The sequence below is a fragment of the Myzus persicae genome, unplaced genomic scaffold (assembly GCF_001856785.1).
Source record: "Myzus persicae strain clone G006 unplaced genomic scaffold, MPER_G0061.0, whole genome shotgun sequence".
Classification (NCBI taxonomy): Eukaryota; Metazoa; Arthropoda; class Insecta; order Hemiptera; family Aphididae; genus Myzus; species Myzus persicae.
Window position 1 is genome coordinate 476,761 of NW_019104422.1, and position 23,472 is coordinate 500,232.

At 25.8% G+C, this 23,472-nt stretch overlaps 1 protein-coding gene across 1 annotated transcript in view; it reads right to left on the reverse strand.

The window, feature by feature from the left end:
- Positions 1-14,728: 14,728 nt before the first annotated feature.
- Positions 14,729-23,472, reverse strand: part of LOC111042061 (lachesin-like) — a 74,468-nt gene continuing 65,724 nt past the window's right edge. The window contains exons 6-7 of the mRNA XM_022326551.1: positions 16,296-16,455; positions 14,729-15,045 (exon numbers count right to left, since the gene is read on the reverse strand). Of these exons, the coding sequence (XP_022182243.1) occupies positions 14,915-15,045; positions 16,296-16,455 (291 nt within the window). The 3' untranslated portion in view covers positions 14,729-14,914. The remainder of the gene's footprint in view (positions 15,046-16,295; positions 16,456-23,472) is intronic.

Genomic DNA, 23,472 nt, shown 5'->3' on the forward strand with positions numbered 1-23,472 from the left:
TTCCATTATCTTATAAGACCATAAATTATAATCTTGTTAGGCCAATAATCTACTGTTAATCGTTAGTACCTAGATTAACATGTATTAACTATATATTAAATATATATTTATTCAATCGATATTAGGCCTACAGGCCTGTACGTGAACATTTTAAAAGTACAAAGGTATAAATAATTATAAACTCATCAGTTGAACTTAAGAATACAAAGTCCGAAAAAAGGAATTGGAAAATGTGTGCTCATAAAAATAACACATGGGGATCGTAAACTGCAAAACATTTAACGCCGCGTTATTACTACTTAATACACACTCCTGCATCGACCTTTCAGTATGTTCTTATGTTGAAATATTCAAGTATGTTTTTTCTTTATTGATTTTTTTTAACAACTTTAGCAGCAAAGGCATTAGTTACATTATATTTACAGGTTATTTTAATACTGGGTAAATTAAATAATAATAGTAGTACTCTATTAGTAAAAATAAACGTTTGATCATTTTCACTTGATTTGAAAGTTCAATTTTTAAATTGTATTTTATAAATCATTTGATTTAAAAAAGTTAATATAGGTTGATTACCTATAGGTTTATTAATTTAATTTTGAATTTGATCGAAAGAATGAGTTGATATTAAGTTGAGATTCAAGTTGCTTGTAACCTTTTATATAGACCTGATACCTGTTTAGTGCTTCATACACTTTCGGTTACTATATTTAAGGAAAAAAACCATGACAATCTATCATCATACAAAATTAGTTGAAATACTTGTTATACAAGTTTTTTTGGTGTGAGGAGACACTTTTTAGAACAGAAAAAAAGGTTTGAATCTTTCATATTAAGGGTGTTTCCTGGTAACAAATTAAATTCAGCTGTATGGCATAAACTTAAAAGTAGAAAATTCTTAGAAAAATAAAACAAATATAATATATACCCAACACCTGTTTATAACATAATCAATTATGCTTTATGACTTTACAATTCCATCAAACATAAAATGACAAATATAAGCATTTTCTATGCACGGAAAAAATTACTTCGGCTGTTTTAGAACTATTCATAGACTTTTGAGATCATTGCCTTTTTTATGTATGTTTTTAGCATTTTTTTTTCACAGTTAATTAGTTAATAAATTTATTTTACGGACAATATTTTTTTTATTGACTTTTGAAGTTTACATATCGACAACATTTTACGAAAAAATAATGATTTTCCTTCTTACGATTTTAGTTATTTTGTTGTAATTAAAACTTTTAACTAATGGCATATTATTCTTTTCTCTACACAATTGAATTTTCGAAATATTTAGATTCGATTCAAACAGTAAAATTTATGATAATTATGGTATGATTGAATTCAAACTATTCTAAGGTGCATTGTGATATAAGGTAGTTATAAGTTATAACATTTATAGATTATTTAACTTTTTTTCTACATAACATTTGTTTTTCACCAAAAATAGTTCGGCATAACGTAATACTCATCGAAAAGTAAATAAATAATAGTAAAAGATAACCAGAATGGGTGCATTGTATACAATATCTTTAGAAAATAAACATAGTCCAACAAAACGTTAGGTTAGGTTTCTGCTCAGAATTTGTTTACATCGTGTACAATGATTATTTATCGTTGAATTGATATTGAACACATCCGTTAAAACTACGTCTTCAATAACAAAGTACATTTTAAAACGACTATATATCAGAGGTACTTCTCTGATTTTTCTTGGTTTTTATACTTATGTAGAAAAAAATTTTCAATTTTTAGTCCAATGATTGGGCATAATAACCCTGAACTATACCATTCAATGTAATTAAATGTATTAGTTTTTCAATATTTTCATATCAACCTTATAAACTATATTATCATAAATATTACATTTAAAATACTGTTGATATTAATAAAATAAGTAATAACTAAAAACCTTATGTTTTGGAATAATTGTATCATACGACTAAAAGCTAATATTTATAATAATTTCCAGTTAAATATTTAACTATTAAGTGTCTCGTTCATCACTGAAATTTCGTTTTAGGTTAACCAACCTATTACTTAGTAGTAGGATTCGGTATGAAAACTTAACACTGTGGTAATACTAATACCAACGATCCGTTGTCACCCTATTTCAGATACGTGAATTTACCGTCGTTCGATATTACATGGCAGTTGCGCATGTCTGGTTCAGGTTATTGTAGTCACAGCGAGGGTAATAATATATTCTCACATAACATTTTGTTTACCGATGGTAGCACGAGTGTCATCTACTCACCAATGTACCCAAATTGCCTATACAACACGCCGGCTAACAAATATAAAATAAAATATTATGATTAATAAAAAAATTGGGTAAGTGGCCGGTAACGCTCTGCTGTACATTAGGTGTCTAGAGAGTTACTCTAATGGAAGTGTTAAATTTGAATTCAATGATCATCGTATACGAAAAACGATTCTGAACAAAGATGATCAGTCAGCTTATATAATTACTAATTAAATTTAATGATGTTATTGTGATTAAAGTAATTTTTTCTATTAGTCATTAGTGCCACAGGCCAAAGCGGATTAAATTATTTTTTCCTCTTAAAAAATATGTTGTCAAAGAAAAGAAGATAATCGAAGCATTTAATCTAGAAAGATGATGAAAAACGAAAAAAATCACACACATCATTGTAAAACCAATACAAAAATCGCTCGGTATAGAATCTAAAAGTATTTAGAATAACAACAATTTTTTAACTGGAAACCATACATTATATTATTACAGTTACCTACATGCTTCGGTGATCGTGGAACTAATGGTAATTTTTGGTTTGCTTTATTCCTTTATCACAATTTTATTTACAACTATTAATTATACTCATATTATATATTATTTCTAGTAAAAACAACTTTTTTTTGCCAAATAGATAGTCTTAAAAATGAATATGTTTCACTTACAAACGCACCACCCTGTACCACTCATACAACTATTATAATACAAAAATATTATTAATGATACAATATGCATACTCTGTCGAAATTTTTAAGATTACTATTCGACATATAACTATATAAGTAATTTTTTTTTAATAAAAGTAAATGAGACTATGATGTTTAATACTGACTAATTTTTGCAATGGATTTTTAGAATCCACACGGAACAAGAACTCGGGTGATACAAGTCGAGACCATAGGAAAAGGTTCGCATTAGGTAGCAGGATATGTACAATGAGCCTTTATATACAGCCCACCTTTTAACAAAATAACGTAACAAATTATTGTATACTTCCGTGACGTGTAGGTTAGGATAGGTTAGGTCGGGTTGTTCTTGTTTGTTGTTACAACTATTATTATAATAATATTTGTATATTTCATTCATTCATTTTGAATAAAAGAATCATACAACATAATTTATTAGCACTGATAAAGAATTATATATTCATTTGTAAGTTACGTAAAAAAATACTCATATTTAGTATTTTGAAGTAGCTACTTATTCTTAAGTTCTCAGAAATAAAATATATTTTTATTCGCTTAGATTTAAATGAAAAACTTTTTTTTCAACTTTAATTATAAATGATTCTAATAACGAAAAATAAAATATAACGTAGATATAGCATATAATATTCATAACAAAGAACAGTAAATAGTATGAACATTTTATATGTTTATTATATTTATTCAAGCTCATATCAACCTTAAAACGGACGGAGACATAATTTACATTTTTTCATTTTTTGTTTAAATAAAAGTTATCTATTAAAATTGTTTGCAAGCGCAAACAACTTGTAGTATGGTACAATTATACAACAATAATTTTTATTTAATCTACTCAAACAATTACCTACCTTCTACTTTTTATTAAGCATAAATAAGAAATAATGTTTACAAGTAAATATTGTTATAAAATTGGTTAAATATGTATAACAATAATACGCAACTATAGATCAACATGGTCTTAAATTTCTAATAAAATATAGTGATAAATTTAAAAACTTATAAATATATAGTCCATATTTGTTGACAGACATTACATTATTTCTAAGTTATTACCTTATGGAAAAAATTCAATGAGTTATATACATTATTATGTTTGTAAATATTTTTTTTTCCTTTATAAAAACTATTTTGTTTTTACATTTTTAAGAAATATAATATTTTAAAACCTATAGAGCACTAATTATTTGTATAAACGGAATAAACAACATAAAGTACACAAAATATTATAAATCAGTTGGAAATAAGAGTTTGAATTAATTTTTACAACTTAAGGATTTCAAATATTCATGGAATAAGTTAAAATATTGTTCCAATAGATGCAATAAATTAGACTCTGGAAACCAATTAAAGGAAGTATAATTTGTGAACAAAAATGTGTGAAAAGTTTTAGTGACATAGTTTAGTTTAAGATTAGTTTAGAGTGTTTAGACGCTCTATTAACTAAACAATGCAATGCAATTAATCAATGAGAATAAATGCTAATTAAAATGTATTAACCGTTATGTTATGCTATTTATCGTAACTGTTTTATCTTTAGAACTATTCGTAAACCTGAAAATTTACACTTTTAGAGTCAAATAACGTTTTTTTTTTTTATGTTCTTATGTATGTAGACATTTTGTGCGAAACCTTTTTGGATTTTTAACTGTTTAAAGGGTGTTAGTCTGAAAAAAGGTCACTTCATTGTAAAAATCAATGAAAAATAACTCCATTTTATGTACAATACTTTGCATACCTAAGAATGTCAGTATACTTACAAATATCAACAACTTTTTTTTTATGTATATAATATTATTATTACAAACACTACTTGGAAAACAAAATATTTTTTATATATAAATATACATATATACACATAAAGTATTATTTAAGAAACATATATTTATAAATAGAATATAAATTACATAGGTACAGTTGAATGCATATTTTTTTCATACACATTTATAATATTACATAATACAATGTATTGTTCTAGCATATATTGTATTATTATTATTATTTTTATAGACACTTATAATATTATGTATTATATACAAAGTGTTGTTCAAGCGTGTATTACAGAACTAAATTATAGTTTATTTCATTTGAGTACTATAATGTAAGGTTTATAACGCTATTGATGAGAATAACGTACATAATAGGTATATTATAATCGATTTTTGGCAAAAAAATGTTCTATATAGCATGTGATCGATGTTAAAAATGTTTAAATTTCCTATTTAAAATTCATAAATATCAATAAACATAGTTTCATTGGATTTTTCAATACCTAATTAAAGATGAATATGACGTCATGTTTAGTTCAAAATAAATTTTAAAAAAACCTAGTTGGTGTATTCAATTAAACAACACAATTCAAAATTCAATCCTTAAACGTGATTAATTATGCTCAGCTTAATTTTTATTAGTTATATTCATACAATTTATTGTTAATATTATTATGTATGATAATATAGACTTATTGTAGTGACAAATGATAAATTGTCATTAATGCTTATATTTTAATGCCATTCTTGAATTTTAAATTACAGAAAATATAATCCTTATTAACATTAATTTTCGGTCAATAAATTATGGAGATTATTTTTTCCAGTACTGTGATTATATGTCATACCTTATCAATGATCAAGGTACCTTACACCTTATCAATACGTTGACAAACGAATTTATTTATAAATAAATTTAGCTAAATATATTTTAGATATGAGTAGGTATACATGATTGCTTATTTTTACTTCAATACTTTGACTAATAAATGTATTATGCATTTTAGTATATATTATGAATAACACATTATTACATTAGTTTTCAACTAAGAGTTGACTAATTTATACTGTTTATCCTCGTACAAACAGCTATAATCATCGTTTTATTTTCTACTACGTGCTTGCAATTAAAAACAAATAGAAGGAAATTAAACATAAACAATATTATTATTATCTGTGTCGTATTGTTGTTGGAAAAATCAAAAACACCAATTCTACACGAAACCATAATCGTTGGAATTTCGTAGAACTGAAGAACAAAAACTAATCGATCCGTATTATATCTTTGCAGATAACAATATGCGTCAATGTATATTGACTTTTAAACAATATTGGCGAATCAAATAATTCCATATTATTTGTTTTAATTAATTACACAACAATATAATATTGTCAAACCAGAAAGCAAGTATTCTAGGTATTCAAATAACTTTACTAACTAAGCTAAGAGAATTGTAAGGAAAGTCGTTTCAAATACATTGTTTAGTATAATATGATCTTTAACAGGTCACTTACTCATTATAAGCATCGTGTCATTGTCGACTAATCGGTTTGTGGAAAATTAGTATTAAGTTAATATGCATAACCTATTTTTGTATCTGAATCTATGCCTAAATACAATATTAACAATTTAATTTTGATCAAGCTTTAACGTAATCAATGTATTTTTATTGCACATCAAATATCATGATGACACAGTCAAACATAAGATTTGATTGAAGTATCGAATCAATCAATATTTACCACTTGAGTTGTTTATTGAGTTTACACAGCCTCCTATCAAGTTAAATAAATTAAAAAGTCAGCTTTCTTCATACACATTTTTTTTCTCATAAAAACACGCTCACAAATGTTCACTTTATTGATATATGTGTACTATTGTAAGTTGTAACATCTCTATGTTCTCGAATAATAAATAAACTAGAAAATGATGACAGAAGATAAAACAATATCAGCAGATAACATCAAAACACATATTAAACATAAAAAATATGAACGTAGACTTCAAACAAAATATATTACCTTTGTAATTTATGACAGTGAATAATTATAATAAATTGTTCTTACTAGTGCAGTAAGTTATACTTGAAATCCCTGTATAGTTTATCGGGCATGGCAAGAAGTTAACAAAAGCAATTCGAACAAACTCTATTGCAGACGTATATATTAATATGGTTAAGAAGCCAGGCCCAAAACCCGTGTAATTGGTAATGATTTCGTCCAGAAAATCGTATATCGGACGGACAAACTGCTCGAAAGACAAACATACGAATACCTAACTATGTAGCATAATACATAGATTTATCAAAAGTACATATGTCTGACTTGAACGAGAGTTATAGTAGAACAATTTGACAAATCAAATATTACAATTGTATTGTTGTTGACTTTTACTCTGAGTTAAATGACAAATGTTTTGAGTTTATAATTATCTGATTTTCGGTCTCGTATCACTTTTAGTTGAAGAAATGCTGGAAATGCTGTGTACATTTGAAAAACATTAATCCTTTACAACAATATTTAAGGTGCAAGAATGGTTTTATAGATATTATTAGAGATATCAACCAATATACATTTTACCTACCTCAGCAATGAACAATTTGTGTAATGCATTTTGTATTATGCGTGATCCTGCAACGAGACGAATGAAGCGAGATGACTAGCGAATTCCCAAGGGTCGGTTTTTTATACACATTTCTTATTACCAGTTATTTCTACACTCGTCTCCGACGAATTTATTAACAAACGATGTATAATATGTCCCTATAAATTATTTCTTTCAACATTTTTTTCCACTCAATAGTTAATAGTTAATTTTATTTATTCTCTCATTTTCGTTGAAATTTCTTTAGTTTAATTGAAAATTAAATTATAAAGAAAAGGTGATTCACCCAATTTTAATATAATAATACGAGTAATTTATTCAGATTCTGATTTTTGAGATTTTAAAATATATTAAAACAAACTTCTTAAAATTTTTAATTTTTCTGTACTTCTTAAGAAGTGTCTTTTTCTGATACTCTGATACAAATGTATACTTTTTAAATTGAGAACCAAAGTTTTATACTGTAAATTATTTAATGGATACATTTTTTTTTAAATGATGAGGTATCTTAAATTCTTAACCAAAATTCGAACGAGTAGTTTCTCAATTATTAAAATGTTTATATAATAATAATAATGTTTATGATAATAGAATTCAAAAAAATTTTAAAATATATTTGATGTTGGATCTAATATTTATTATACTTACAGCACTTTTTATAGATTATAAATATTGATAGATAGATATTGAACACTAACATTTTCAAATCATTCATATGTACCCCATATATTCCGAATCCCTTACAGTGAAAATATCATAAATAACTCAAAAACTACTAGTTTGAATTTTGATTTTGATATTTCAAACTTTGCAGAAAAATTATCCGCTAAATAATTTACTGTTGAAATATGAGGTTTTTGTTTGAATAACAGAAGTTTGTATCTTTATACGACATTCCTTAAGTAATACAAAACAAATTTAATAATTTGAAAGTATGGTCTTAAAATATATTTTAAAATTCCAAAAATAATCTTGAATAACTGAGCTATTGAATAAAAAGGGGGTAAGCATGCTTGGTGGATCGTCCTATATTTTATTTCGTGTACAACTATGTAATGATATTCCTAATAATTTTTTAAAAACTGAAAGGTTGAGTTGAGCTAAATATGTTTAAATAAAATAAAAATGCGTTTAATGACATGTTTATTTTTTCTTCTTTTTAAATTGTTTTTAGTTTTTTTTATATTGCACATATTTTATTTCATTTTAACGGAATAAAATTTAATAATATCACATAACAGTGTTCTCGTTTTACATGACTGCGGCTCTATGTACCTATGTGATGTAAGTTTCATACATTTGGAGCTTTATTATATATCTTATAGCAAGTATACATCATATATATATATATATATATATTTATGTGTGTGTACTACTATCATTATCTGTTCACTGCTATATCGTGCATCTAGGTATACCATATTAGTATTCGATTATCCCTTTTGATTCAGTCCTACATAATATTATTGTGTTACCTAATTTATAATGTAGGTACACAAGATTCTCCTATAAAAAATATTAGTATAGTTAACTTAGTATATAATTTTATCTTTAAAAACATTATTTATAAAACTATTTTTTTTATCAATGAACAGTAATTTACAACATAGAAGGTAACGAAAAATCATAATATCCAGAAGCTAAACAAATAATTATACAATTATAAAAATTAATTTATATGAATGCTCATCACTATCTATAGAAACAAAAATAAAAAATAAAATGTGATTGAATAATAAACATTTTAGCTTAGTATTGAAAGGTAGCTTTAAAGTCTAAAGTAACAATATATTATATTATAACAAGTTGTATTGAAATGAGTTTCTTCTAAAATTAATACGACTAGTGTAATGAAAATATCTTTTATTAGGTATTTAAAATATTTTTTTCTAGTGGAATATTATTTTACAATTAATTAATTATTTTCGACATAGTTTTAATTTGTTCACGCATTTAAAATTATTTAAACTATAATTTGATTCATGTTATAATTCAAAAAATTGTGTTCAGAAAAATGTTTTGTATCCAAATTATTTTTATTAATTAAATAAAAAAATAGTCAGTCAGTAATTTAAAAAAAATAAGTAAGAAATACAAATGTTTTAACAGTATGTAGCTTCAATTTCGTAAAAGAGTAGACATTGTTATATCCCAATAACATTGTCGAAGATGCAGACAAGAAAAAAATAAAAGGCAAATAGGATGTGGTAATACCTACTCTAGTATCCATCAAGACGTATAATAATACATATAAAGTTTTTTATATAGGTAGGTACCTACATATTATTATATAACAACGTGAAAATAAAAACAATATATCTATAGATAAATAACCAAAAGTTTGTATAATATAATAGTATGAATTACTTGTGTAGTTGTGTTAACATAGATTAGATTGTAGATATCATGTTCACAGGTTTATTTTTTACGAAGAAATGGCGTGATGTCAATAAAACTAAATATAATTGATAAACTTTATAAAAGAATGTTTAGTGGATTTGGCACCAATAAATTATTGAGTTCATTGTCTATTTTTATTTTTAACAAAACTGCCATTATTGTTAGTTAAACATTGTTATAATTTCATTGTAATTTAAAACAAATTATGAATACGCAAAATTATTTAAGACAAAACATTTAATTGTCACAAGTTTAGAAAGCTACATTTCTATTTCCGTTACCATAACTTAAGTGTTTGAAATTAATTTCACTAAGAAAAATTATTCGTACTAAGTATTTAATTTACAAACAATGTAAATATTTAAATAAATATTATCATCACGAGTTATAATATTTTAAATTCCAATAATATAAACAATGTTCATAGTCTGTAGATATTTATTTTTAACAGATTCATGTTAGCGCCAGACGTATAATAATGCAATATGATTGTCCGTAAATCAAACCTTGTAAGTTAACCTAACCTTGATAATAAATAAATAAATATTTTTTTTTATGTTGTACCTGTACGCCTGAAACAGAAATGAAAACATGCATAGTAGCCATATGCATACAAACGTAAGATATTTATTTTTTCCCTAATAAATTGCAATTATTTGGTAGAATGAAAAATAATTAAAATCGAAATAACTATTTTATAAACTGTATTTCCAATAATATAGTAGTTGTAACATATATTCAGCATTACAGTAGTATGATTATTTAGATTTTAAACTCAAACTGGATATTATATATTATTATAACACATCCAAAACACTAAAAACAAATACTAAAAACGTATCAGATACAGTATATATAAACAACTTATGGGAATATTTCAGTCTACATTAAGGAATGAAATTTGCATTTCTAACCAAAACTCATAAAATTATATCCACTTGAAGCATAAAATTTTATACACATAGCTCATTTTTTAGAAGTAGGTCAATATTATGTATGGAAAAAATGTGACATCCTAACTAAGTAAAGGACGATTACAGTAACGAATGTAAGTTTCAAAAATATATTTTTTATCATTTAAAATCGATAGTATTTATTATGAGCAAAGAATGCAAAACTTACTTTTGATCGAACGTGTAATAAGCATATTATTTAACCTAATTTTTATCGTTGAAATGAAATGTAAATGGCCCTAATCTGTATGGAACATTTGAAAATTACAACGATAAAAGACGTCCTGTCTCTTATAAACTCTTTCATACTAACAAACCACATTTCACTATAATTTTGCACTCTGTTTATTTCATATCATATTATATTATAATTGTGCAAAATATATGAAAATCAAAGTACAAATATTACGTGTACCTTACAGCATATAATATTATATCAATACTAAAATACGTCGAAAAAAATGTGTAGCAGTACAAAAGCAAAATTGTTTCGGTCATATGAAAATGATTCAGTTTAAATAGTTTAATTATTATATTAAACAATTTAAATTTTTTGTAAATAGTTTTAAATATTAAAATAAATAAATATTAAAAACAAAATTGAGTCATATGCAATAAACTACTGAATACCGTGTTGGCTATACTTAACGATAAATGATTTTAACCCACGGAAGACGATATATATACTAACTGTACAGCGTACACAAATATTATCTTTGTTTTATTTTTATTTTTATTTTTTTATCAGATTCACAGCACGATAATACAAGATCCACAAATGAAAAAAAAAAACGATGAAAAGAAGAAGATAAAAAAAAAGTATTAGCTTTTCCAAACCTTAATGGCGATTAATCTTGCGGTGGATTTTTCACTTCACGTCCTTAATGTCATTTTCGTCGACTAATTGCCCAGTCAAATGGCTCGATTTGTAATGTAAATCCTGACCCACACCCTATCTTGCAAACTAGCATTAATAAATGTTGGCTTTAGCCCTTAGGCAACCACGAAAGATCACGACAGTCGACAAAAAGTACACATCATTATTTATTTTTTTATTCGCTTGACAGAAAATAACGACGGTGGTTTGGATGAGTGTTAGTAAGGGAGAGGAGGGGGAGTAATAGTGGTGAAAATGAAAGCCAGATATATTTTTTAAATGATTATCAGTAATAGCCTATGGTGTTTTCAACGAATTTAATACAAACGCTTAGAGATGTCTTGTCTTTTTATTTGATAGTTTTCGTTTTTGTTGTATTCTTTATAATACCTCAGTAAACAACACTGAGTCCATTTTGTGGTACTCGAAATGGACATTATTCATGTAATATGCAAATATTAGCGTCACAAACCACGAATACAATCCACCCATAAAATATTTTATAGCCAAAACTCGAGAAATGTATTCAAAAACACAAAAGACTAATCTAACCTATATAACACAATAGCTACCAAGTCTTTTGAGTATAGTGGTAGAAATAAATAATCTTACAACATAAAAATTTTGAAAATGTATATAATACCTTTATAATATTGAACACATAAATATAAAAATAGTTACTAACATGTGCAGTATACATTATAATATACATCTAAGTTGTTTATAGATTATTACAGATTAATATAAGTAGAAATAAAAACCCAAAATTAGTAGGAACAATAATTTATTAGTAAAACAAGGAAAACCTTGTTGAGAACCAAAAAAGTTCGTTTATATAAACTTAGAACTCGATTTTCTTGTCACACCAGTTGCACATTTTCAACATTATTCTCCTTAAAATTAATCCTTTGTTTGGATGTATTTTACTTTAGGTAAAAATTGGTGTTCAATAATGGAATGAGAATTATACAATTTTGAACTTTTTGATAATTTAGATTAGTGAACATTTTATTTCTCGAATGAATTCACCATATTTTATTTTTTTCAAAAATCCATATATTTAATGAAAAAAAAATTATTTATTGCTTATTAAGCATAAAAATAGCAAGGTGCTTTATAAGCAAGGTTATAGATTGATAAAACAAAACTTCCAGAAAATATGAACGTGGATCTACTGATTTTACTGTAATAAGAACATTTTTAAAAAGCCTATATTATATTAATATTTAATATCATGTCAAAAAAATGTATGAAATATATAAAATTATAATTATTATTACATATATTAAATTGATACCATTTTATTCTAGAATGAATGTTGATCACTACTCTATTCGCTTCGATACAGAATATTTGCAACTGCAGGCTTTTGATATTTTAAAATTGTAACTATTAGTCATTAATTTTTTACGACAAAATAACAATTTATGTCAGAATTCAAATTAAAAATAACTTTTCCTGATATGTCTTCTAAAAAAAAGGATTATCGTAGAAATGTTTCTCACACTTTGAGAAGCTGGAAGATAAGTTGAAAACTTAATAATTCAAAATACCTTGAAGATAATATTTATGAATTTATGATAATTTATTTAATATACATAACATAAAGGGGACTACTTATAGCTGAAAAAATAGTATTATACTAATTTTAAAATCAAAAACCGCTAAAGTATTTTTGCTATATGTATAGTGGATTTCAAGTGTATCTCGTCATTGAGTAGGCCACTGTCGCGATAGTGTCAGACATTATTCCTACGGGTATTTTATAAATTATTTATATATCTATTATTAATTATCACAGTATTACATCTTACCATATTATTATTATTACTTCACTAATTAGTTAATACTGTGTACCGTCATTTAAATAGGTTATCGAATATTTTTAAAATATTTTTGTGTATAGAAAAAATATAATATCTGTAATGGCAAGAAAAGTTTCAAATCTTTAAGAAAAAATATTTTTTGAATCACAACAAAATAACTAAAATCGTAAGGTGACAATTTGTTACTTTTATTTGAATATTCATTTTTTTTTTCAAAAACTATCACATCAAATGTCACTAAAGTTTGTATATATTTTATTTCTGATATTTTTAGAAAATTGGAAGGATAATTTATGAAAAAAATTGTATTAGACTTGACCTTATTGGCTTGTAAAGTTAAATTATATCATAATTAAATCAACAAAAAATTTAATAAGTTGATGATTTCAAATAGGCGTGTACAAACAGCATAATAAACCAAACTATTTCAAAAAAAAATCATGTGTGAACATTTCAATAAAAATGTATTTGATGAAAATTTAAAGTCCCATGATTACTCAATTTTGAACTACAAAAAAAAAACAAAATTGACTTCATTCAATACTGAAGTTGTGTATTCCGGTTTACTAGTCGAATCTGAAGAAAAATAAAAATTAAATTTGTATAGTGATTAATAAACTGTTTTATTCCTTATTTATAATATCTTTAAATCTGTGGTAACAATAAGTAAAACAAAATAGATATTTATTGATTTTCCAGCTTCAGTCAGAAAGTTTTAACTCTAGGTGACAACACCTCACTGGGCTCACTAAAAATGTTTTTTTTAATTAATTAATTCTAAGTTATAAAGGCTATCACAAAATTATAAAATCATTAAAGAATAATTTAATTTTAAAAATTTATAATTATATTAATAAAATTGTTTTAATTTCAAAAATGAATCAATAAATTATTTACATACATTAAAATAGTATTCCTAATGATAATGTTAGAAACAATTTTATGATTTTAAATTTATTATTACTATAGTATTCGTTAAGAACAAATTAATTTTAAAATTCATAGGAACGCAAAATGTTAACATTTTAGTATTAAAGTGATGAATTAATTTTTTAACTTTAATCAAATTTGTAAAGAAACAAATTACTTTTGCTTAGCTTAATTAACTGAAATAAATTATTTTGAATAGAAGAAGCGTGATATTCTAATACCTATATTATTAAGAATAATTAATTTGTAAATGCATGATTATAATATTATACATTTATAACCAAATTACAAATATTTTATGATTCATTTTGAATGTTTTTTCATGTTTTCAGATTACGAGAAGTAAAATGAAAAATGTCAAATATGAAGTCGTAATAAATTTAAATAACAATAAGAACACATTATTACACAACGTACATTTATTTGATAGGTACACATGTACATTATTTCTTGATATTGTTATTTCTTTGCGTATAATGCCAAAAAATATAAAATAAAAATCGTATTAAAATAATGGTACTTATTGAAAACTAATGTAAAAATAATTACAAAAACGTGTAAAATGTATAATACAAATATTATGTTAATCATTGAGGCAATTTGAATACAAATATTGAGCATGCAATGAAATTAAATATGATCATTGACATAACATAATTGTGTTGGTAATTACGTGAACATTTTGATGTCAAACCATCTTGCAAAGCTAATCCGTTCGCTGAAACAAAAAATTTACAAATATATAAACTATAGTAATATATTATATAATTAAATATAATTTTTCACGGTATTGTCAATGTATAAATAAGTTTAAATGATAGTGTTATTTAATAAATTTAATGTAAATTGATAAAAACAAAACAAAATCAATTGCAATGCTTAAAACTATTTAAGTACCTTTTTATGACTTTGGATGACTCGATTGTCTTTTAAGTATCTAAATATCAAGCTTTATGTGTATATATTTCTACTAGTCAAATAAAAATTAATACTAGTTAGTTAGTACCTACAATATAGGCACTGAATAGGCAATACAAAAATGTATTAGGTATCGTATTCAATACTCAAAATGTTTATATTATGTGTGATCATTTAAATATAAGGTTTATCAGAAATATTTCACTTCTGGCTGCTATATTATTTTTCATCGTTCTGCAGGTATTCAATTTGCATTTCCCACTTTATCGAAATTTACATTATATTGTATGGTGTAACAATCGTGATTTAAACAGGTATACCTATACTTCTAGCCATTGTTATTAATCCATCGTGTGAATGGCAAATCAACATTTAAAATTACACTTGACGTAATAGTGCTGATGAGTTGACACCTACATTAATGGGGTATGAATATTAAACCTTAAATCACGACATATGCAATTTTGACATGGCTATAACAATAAGACCGGAATTATACTTATTCGCATATATTATAATAACCAATATGTGTTTAGTATAGATGTGTGAACACATCCATCTAATACATTTTGGTTAACATCTCTCAACCACTGAAACTCTTCGTACAACTGTATACATATTGGTACGTTATTACACAACTGACAAATGATGGTGCTTAGGCACAACTAACGCACTACATACGCATTTGTGATTTACATATCAATATATTATATGAAATAAATAATAACTTTATATTAATATCATACGTTCAAATGCGCAATATATCAGATTTTACAGGTGAATTAAAGGTTATATTAATTCTAAATTAAAGTCTGTACATCAAAAGTTCTATTTCAAAAATGTAAGCAGTAATACCGACTTAGGTTAAAGTTTAAAAAAAATATTTTTAAAAGTGGGAAGATATTAAAAGTAAAAGAAAAATGTAATTTGTTAAATAACTTAAGTCAATTAATTATCAATTGTTCTATCTTATTAATTTCTAAATTATTTGTTTAAAATTATTTTGTCTGCAATTATTGTATTTTAACAAATAATAATTATTATGTTTACCTGGTGATATAACATGTAGTGTAAATGTAGTAGAATTCGTATTGCCAGACTTGCAAGTATACTTTCCAGAGTCAGATCTAGTAACACTAGCAAGTGTTAGTCGACTGGCAAAAAAATTCGATGATCTGTCCGTCTCCACACTCAAACTGCCTCTACGGTCCTATAAAAGAATATAGTTTTGGATTTTAAAAGGATTTGATCCAGTGATGACTATCGCAATAATTAGATTAAATATTTGAAAATATATTTAAGTTTCTAATAAAGCTTACTTAGAAAGAGATTTTCTACTTTTTTGAATTAGAACACTAAAACCATTTAAAATTTCATTTTAAGAAAATAATTTTGAATTAAACATTATTAGGAATTTAAATTTGGTTTCAGAAATTGTATCGTACTATATACATACATACATTGTCTACACATACTCATTTTTATGACACACACGCACCCACATTCGCCTATATTGAACTCCTTAAAGACGATCGGTATCAAATATCCCAAAATCTGTGACTTCTAAATTCTAATAGTTAATGTGTGTAATCTAGAGAACAGAGTGACAAACATTGGCCAAATAATTGGATGAAAATTATATCCCGAATCCATGGAATGGTCAATCGATTAACCGATATGATTCTTAACTGGCACCAATATATGTAATGAACAAATGTATTAAGTTAAATTATGATCAATTTATTGATTGACAAGTTGGTTATAAATATTATAGAAAAAAAACTAATACTGTCTCATACCAAATTCATTTTAAAGTAATCATAAAACATAATTAACTAACCATCATTTATTGGCCTATTGTAATTTCAGTCCATTATCATATTGTCTTTATGAAATTCAGATAAATGGAGTAAAGTCATTGGTATTTCGCGAACGTGTTGATTTTGGCAAGCAAATCAGAATAAGAGGAATCTTTACCCGAGTTAAAGAAAAAAAGGGTGGATCTACTAGGTGCTAAACTTAGAAGAGAGTTGGAGACCCACCAGGAAAATACAACCAATAACTAGAACACTTGTATCTTAAATGTCACAGAGAGGAACTGCAAGGATGTAAATGAAGATTACGTCAGTGACAACGATGAGTGAGACAAAAATAATGAAAATATAGGGTATAACTTCTAGAGAAAAGAGACATCATGTGCTACAACTGACGCCAAACAAAAAGCCATCTAGCACCAGGGTATAGAAGATTTAAAAACAAACTTCTAAAAGAAGAGAGTATGACATGGCTGCTACTAGCAAAGGTCCTAGCAATAGATTCGTTAAAGTGTAGTTTACAAAATTGAAAAGTGGCTAAAGAGTTCTAGGTTCAAAAATCGATAGGAAGGTTTGTGAATGGTGATGCCCGACAGATTTTTTAACAAAACTGGAATATGGTAGATACATGGAACAGGGATCCAAATGAAAGAGCTGCGATACTAAAGGGGAACATCGAACATAGCCGGTGAATATTTCGTTGACATTAGCATATAGGGTAAAATGTGAAGATGAGTAACAATCAAAGTTAACGAACACGCCTATCCCAGAAAAACTGAAAAGAGACATCTTACTAGCCTCACGAGACATGACTGAGAAAATGGGGAACTGGGCTCTGTAAAATGAAGACAAAATAAGCTGGTTGGATAATTACGTACTTCAAAGGGAGGACAATAGTATGAAACCAAAATTAAGCAAAATCATGATTCAAAACCAGTTACTTCATACCTAGATCTTAGTACTCTAGGCTTTTAAAGAATTTGTAATTTAATCAATTGCTAGTAGAGGAGTTGCAAGCATTATCAGATATGTTGGTTTTGTTAGTAAAACATCAACCACCCATGAAGTAAAGCAAATGCTAGATACATACATTGCTCAGGAAAGCGTATTGACCTAGCAGCTCAAAATATAAAAGTCACATTCATTAGGTACTATAAAATATAACAAACGTATAATAATAAATAAAAATATTGAATTGTCCTAGATACCCGGAGACCGGAGCTATAGATTGACAAGAAACTAAAATAAGAAGAAAATGTAGCCTTAACTGAAACTAATGGCGATTCAAAATTTAATAACATCTAGATTCTAGAGGAAGATGTAGAATACTTATGCAGGTGATATTCACTAAATCTTATTAACGTTACCCCAACATGAACAAATTTTATGTCAATCGGAGGATGTACAATTTTAGAAAATAACCCATGATCAATGCCCATTAGGTATTAATGTAGAAAAACAGGGTGGACCCAAATGAAGCAGTATCAGGCTATAGTACATAAATTTGGATCGGTTCTTTACCGATACAACGGAAAGAAAATAAGTGGCAAAAAAAGATTCCAAAATCGTCTATTGTAAACAGACGGCTATTCAATTTTAAGTATGATTATTAAATAATAATGTTAAACGTGAAGTTTATAAATGAACGATATTATGGGGGGAGGGGGGTCAAGTTACTAACGTCAATATACCATTCCCAGTTCTTGATATTACAATATAAATAAAGTATTTAGTTCCTCCTCCTCATATAATAATTGCACTTTAAATAAATTTAGAACTAATCGTATGCAAAAAAACTTTTTGTGTATAGTTTGTTGCTATAATTAATATTATTCCATGACTAGTTATGAATCATGGTATTTGAATAACGACATTGGGTAGAGCTTATAACATTTTACTAATGAATAAATCACATTTTTTGTTAGAAACTTTAGAAACTTTTTAAATATATTCTCGTATCTAAAAAATGAAACTTATTTCCAAAAATAAATAATTCATAATTCTAATTCTAAATGTTGTGACGTCCAAACAAAACCACATTTTATCCCTGAAAAAACTGTTTATTTTACAACGTTATTGAACCCATATTATATTCAAGCAATTTTTCAAGTGATTAAATACTTTGTTTTTTTTTAATGGGTGAAAACTTTACCTTATATATACTATTATTATATTTACGTCATTCTGAAAAAAAGCTTAATAACAATTACTATACTGCTTACTGTACCGCTAACTGCTAATAGCCTATGAGATAAATTGTATCAATTCTAAACTATCAGGCCTAGATGTCCTAATGATGAGGGCCTAATTATCTTATATGGATACGTTATTATGTAGATGGCGCCTGGTGTATTATTGTTTTTAAAATTTCTATTTAATTAATTATTTACTTGAACTTTCATCATAAAATGGCTCATCTGCACACTGAAAACTTGCGTTTGAAATAAAAATCAGACTAATTGGTGCGGTAAAAACTTCCGATAAAGCTGTCTAAAGATATCAACTTATACACCCCTATTTTAAATATATTTTAACCTAGACGTTGAATTTTAAAAATGCGTTCTTAGCAAACGTCTCCAACGTATCTGCCAAATTTAGTTTCACCAAGTAGTCTTCGATATTTTGAAACGTTAATGTAACAAAAAAAAACAAAAATTGTATCCATATACCAAATGCATATTAATTATGTTAAAAATAGAATAAACTTAGACATGTTAAATTTATATTACCTATTAATACAATTAAAACTTAAACTTAACTTCTCTGCAGAATAAATTTTTAATATAATGTACAATATATTTTACTATTAAATAATAATTGCATTCATAACCAGGGAATTTGCTCTGCGCTATAATTGGTTTTGAGCGACTAATTCATTAAGTAAGTAAAAGTTACTGTATTTGATGTTTTAAATTTAAATTCAATGATGAATTATAGTATACACGAAATGGTTATGAGCAGAAACAGTCTGTCAGCATAAATTTCAAAGGATATGTTATAACTTATAATTTATTTATATTACAACAAGCAGCTTATTTTTTTATTCGGAGAACGACATGTTGAACTTAATTTTGCCAAAAACACCACACCGTATTAAATTATTAACTATTATAATATTAAATCATAATAGTGTGCACAAGGTATATTGTTGTTATTAACTTATAGTTCAATTCTACGTACCCTCGTTTAATGGTAAGAATAGTTTCGTGGTATGAATAGCTTAAAACTAATCTAAATACGTTGAATGTCTTTGTGTATAGATAACAATTCGTAATTGAAAACAGTTTTTAAGTCCCTGCAGTTAATATTTTTTGGATTTCAACCAATTAAGTAACTAAAATTGTTATTATTAACAATTGTTATTTTCGTTTAAATATCTGATTTTATAAAATTAGAACTATTGTAGTTATAATTAGGACTAAGATTTATATGCATTGGTATGTTTTTTTTTGAAACTTCTGATTACTTATATTGTAAGTAATGTCCACGAATTAGCTCTTACTGAGGTAAATGGTGGTATTTTTATTTGTCATATTTTTGCATATTTTGGATAAAATGCATATTTTTGCATATTTTGAACGAAATGACAACATAACGAAATTTTAACTCATAATTGTACAGTATTAGTCAATACAGATTAAACTGATGTATTTTCAATATTTTTATAAAAATGTAAAATGTACTGATAAAAATATATACGAACCGACTTATAAAGAACTACTTTACTTCAAACAAACAGAGTACTATTGGCAAAAACTAAAAATAATACAAACATTTAAGATATCTATAATTAATATCACCCAAAAAACCCAAAGTATTTAAAAATTATATTATGTTTATAAAAAACTAAAATTAATATTTGGTGAAAATTTCCTCTTCAAGGTTATTAATTTTTTCTTTGACTTGTTCAGCCCACTTCTACGATCTAAGGCAGCAATCACTAATAAGTAATTAACTACTAATATACAAAGCAATTATCAGACATATATGGTCCTACAGTATCCAGATATGGGGCTCTGCCAAGCCGCCCAAGACGAAAACAATTCAGACATTCCAGTCAATCTGTCTGCGACAAATTGTTTCTGCTCCATGGTTCATCACGAATAACAATCTCCACAAAGACCTAAATATTCAATCTCTCTATCGAAGTAACTAACTAAGTCTTACTACGTCTCCTTTCACTCTAAGTTAATCCATCATAAGCATAACAATCCACTAATAAAACGCCTATCTTCTTTTACAATCCCCGATAACCCCCAGAGACATCTTAAACGAACCTGGCCTAGAGATCTTTTAATTTAATCTGTCGGGTGGCACTACTGAGTGTCTTCCCAAATCTGTAAGTCTCGTTATGTATTTATTAACTTCAATCAAAATTGCTTATTGTACTAAATGTGTATGGATTGTAATTATATTTAAATAATAAAAAAATATATATATTTATAATCAATCTAAAGAATAATAACAATTACATTTATTTGGTAATAATTACTCTCTAATTAATACTTAATTGATTTTTTATTCGTAGTTTTCTATACAAATGTAGTTACAATAAGTAAAAACTAAAATGGTATTTTTTTCTGCGTTAAAAAAAAAAGAAAACCCAGAGTATTAACTAGATCCAAATTTTTACTAGAAACCAAACTTAAAGTTTAAGAATAAATTAATTTTACTAAGAGCAGTCAATCGATGACATTCACAAAAAAATCTTACACTCGCAGCATTACAGAACCAATCCATTCATCATTCCACTCAAAATCCAAAAATGAAAATTTAAATTAAAAGTCATACAAGTTTATTCATTATGATTTCAAACTTTTTTTTTTATATAAGTATTTATACATAAAACACTCTAGCCTTAATAATTATGAATGTTAAAAACTAAAAACATTTGTATATTTAAATGTATATACAAATAATGATATAAAATTATGTCATTAAGATACAAAAGTTTGCCACTGAATTACGAAATGGTTAATTTTAAGGTTTCAAATGTATTATATTTTATGTAGGTACCTCTTACCCTGCAAATTAAAATAGGATTTTATTAAAAATAATTTTTATATTTATAAGATTTACTGAATGTTTTATATTTTGTATTAACTATCGACTACCTACTATTTATATTACAATTTATTTAAGCATTTATTTTTTTCCCCCAAATTCCTACTTTTGTGCATGCCTACATTAATTATGTATTCATAAATTAAGTTTATTTTTGTTACCTCGAAACATTCTCTTTAAATATATATTACTCCGTACCTATAACCTGTATAAATTTTAATCTTTATATAAATCAATATATTTTGTGAAAAATGTAAAATTCAAAGATGTATGAAATTTCTAAAGTAAATTAAATAATGGTAGGTATGAACTATAGTACCTCTTGGACGAATTTATTTTTAATAATGGCATCATTTTTTTAAAGAAAAATACAAAATAAATCATCCAATTTTTTATATATATGCACGAGTAACACTTAAGGAAATTGTATATGTATTTTTTTTAATATTATAAAAATGCAAGTGGATTTCTTTTCAGCTGGTAAATGATTTTGCATTGTCTTTTTTATCTATCTCTTTTTTATTTTTAAAGTTTTTATGTTTATGACAAAACAATTTAATTATATTCTAATTTTCATTATAACAAGATAATATGCGGAGCTTAGTCGCATACAATTACACAACACGTTAACATTAATAATAATTACAGTTCCATAACCTAACTAACACGTTATCGAGTCCTACTCGTAAGATTTAAAGTTAAAAATGCATTAAAATATTCTTTAAACATCAATCATAACTTAGGTATGTCGTTAATAATAATATTAGGTACATAATAAGTAAATTAATCAATTTTCCAGAGCTTTATAATTTAAAAATATACATAATTCCCAAAAAGGTGTTATTTATTATACATCGTAATTTAAATATAGCAATATTGTGTTTTATTTTTGAGTGCGAAATTGAAATAAAAAATTTGCTCAAGTCACTCTTTCAAAAACTAGTAACAGTTGATTTTAATATGTCTAGCAGCCAACAGATGACTCTTAAAAACAATCTCTCTGGCCCTGGGAATTTCATATATCTGATAAAAACACTGATCCCTATAAATCGTGTCACGTATACGCTATATAAACAGCCCAACGAAGAAGAGGAAGTGCATCAACAAAGTATTAGCTGGATATCGCATTACGGCTATTTCATTTAATTTCGTCTGCGTGTTCGCCTTGTTGTTATTTCATAAAAATAAATATAAACATTCAATTACCTTTTTCATTTTGCTTTATTGATGGTCTTTAAAAAAAACATGCATTGCGTATCAATTATTATAAATGTTACAAATTTTCGGAACCAACTGAATAAATCGTTTCACTCTTTCCAGCCTATATATTATACTAGATACCTACGCGT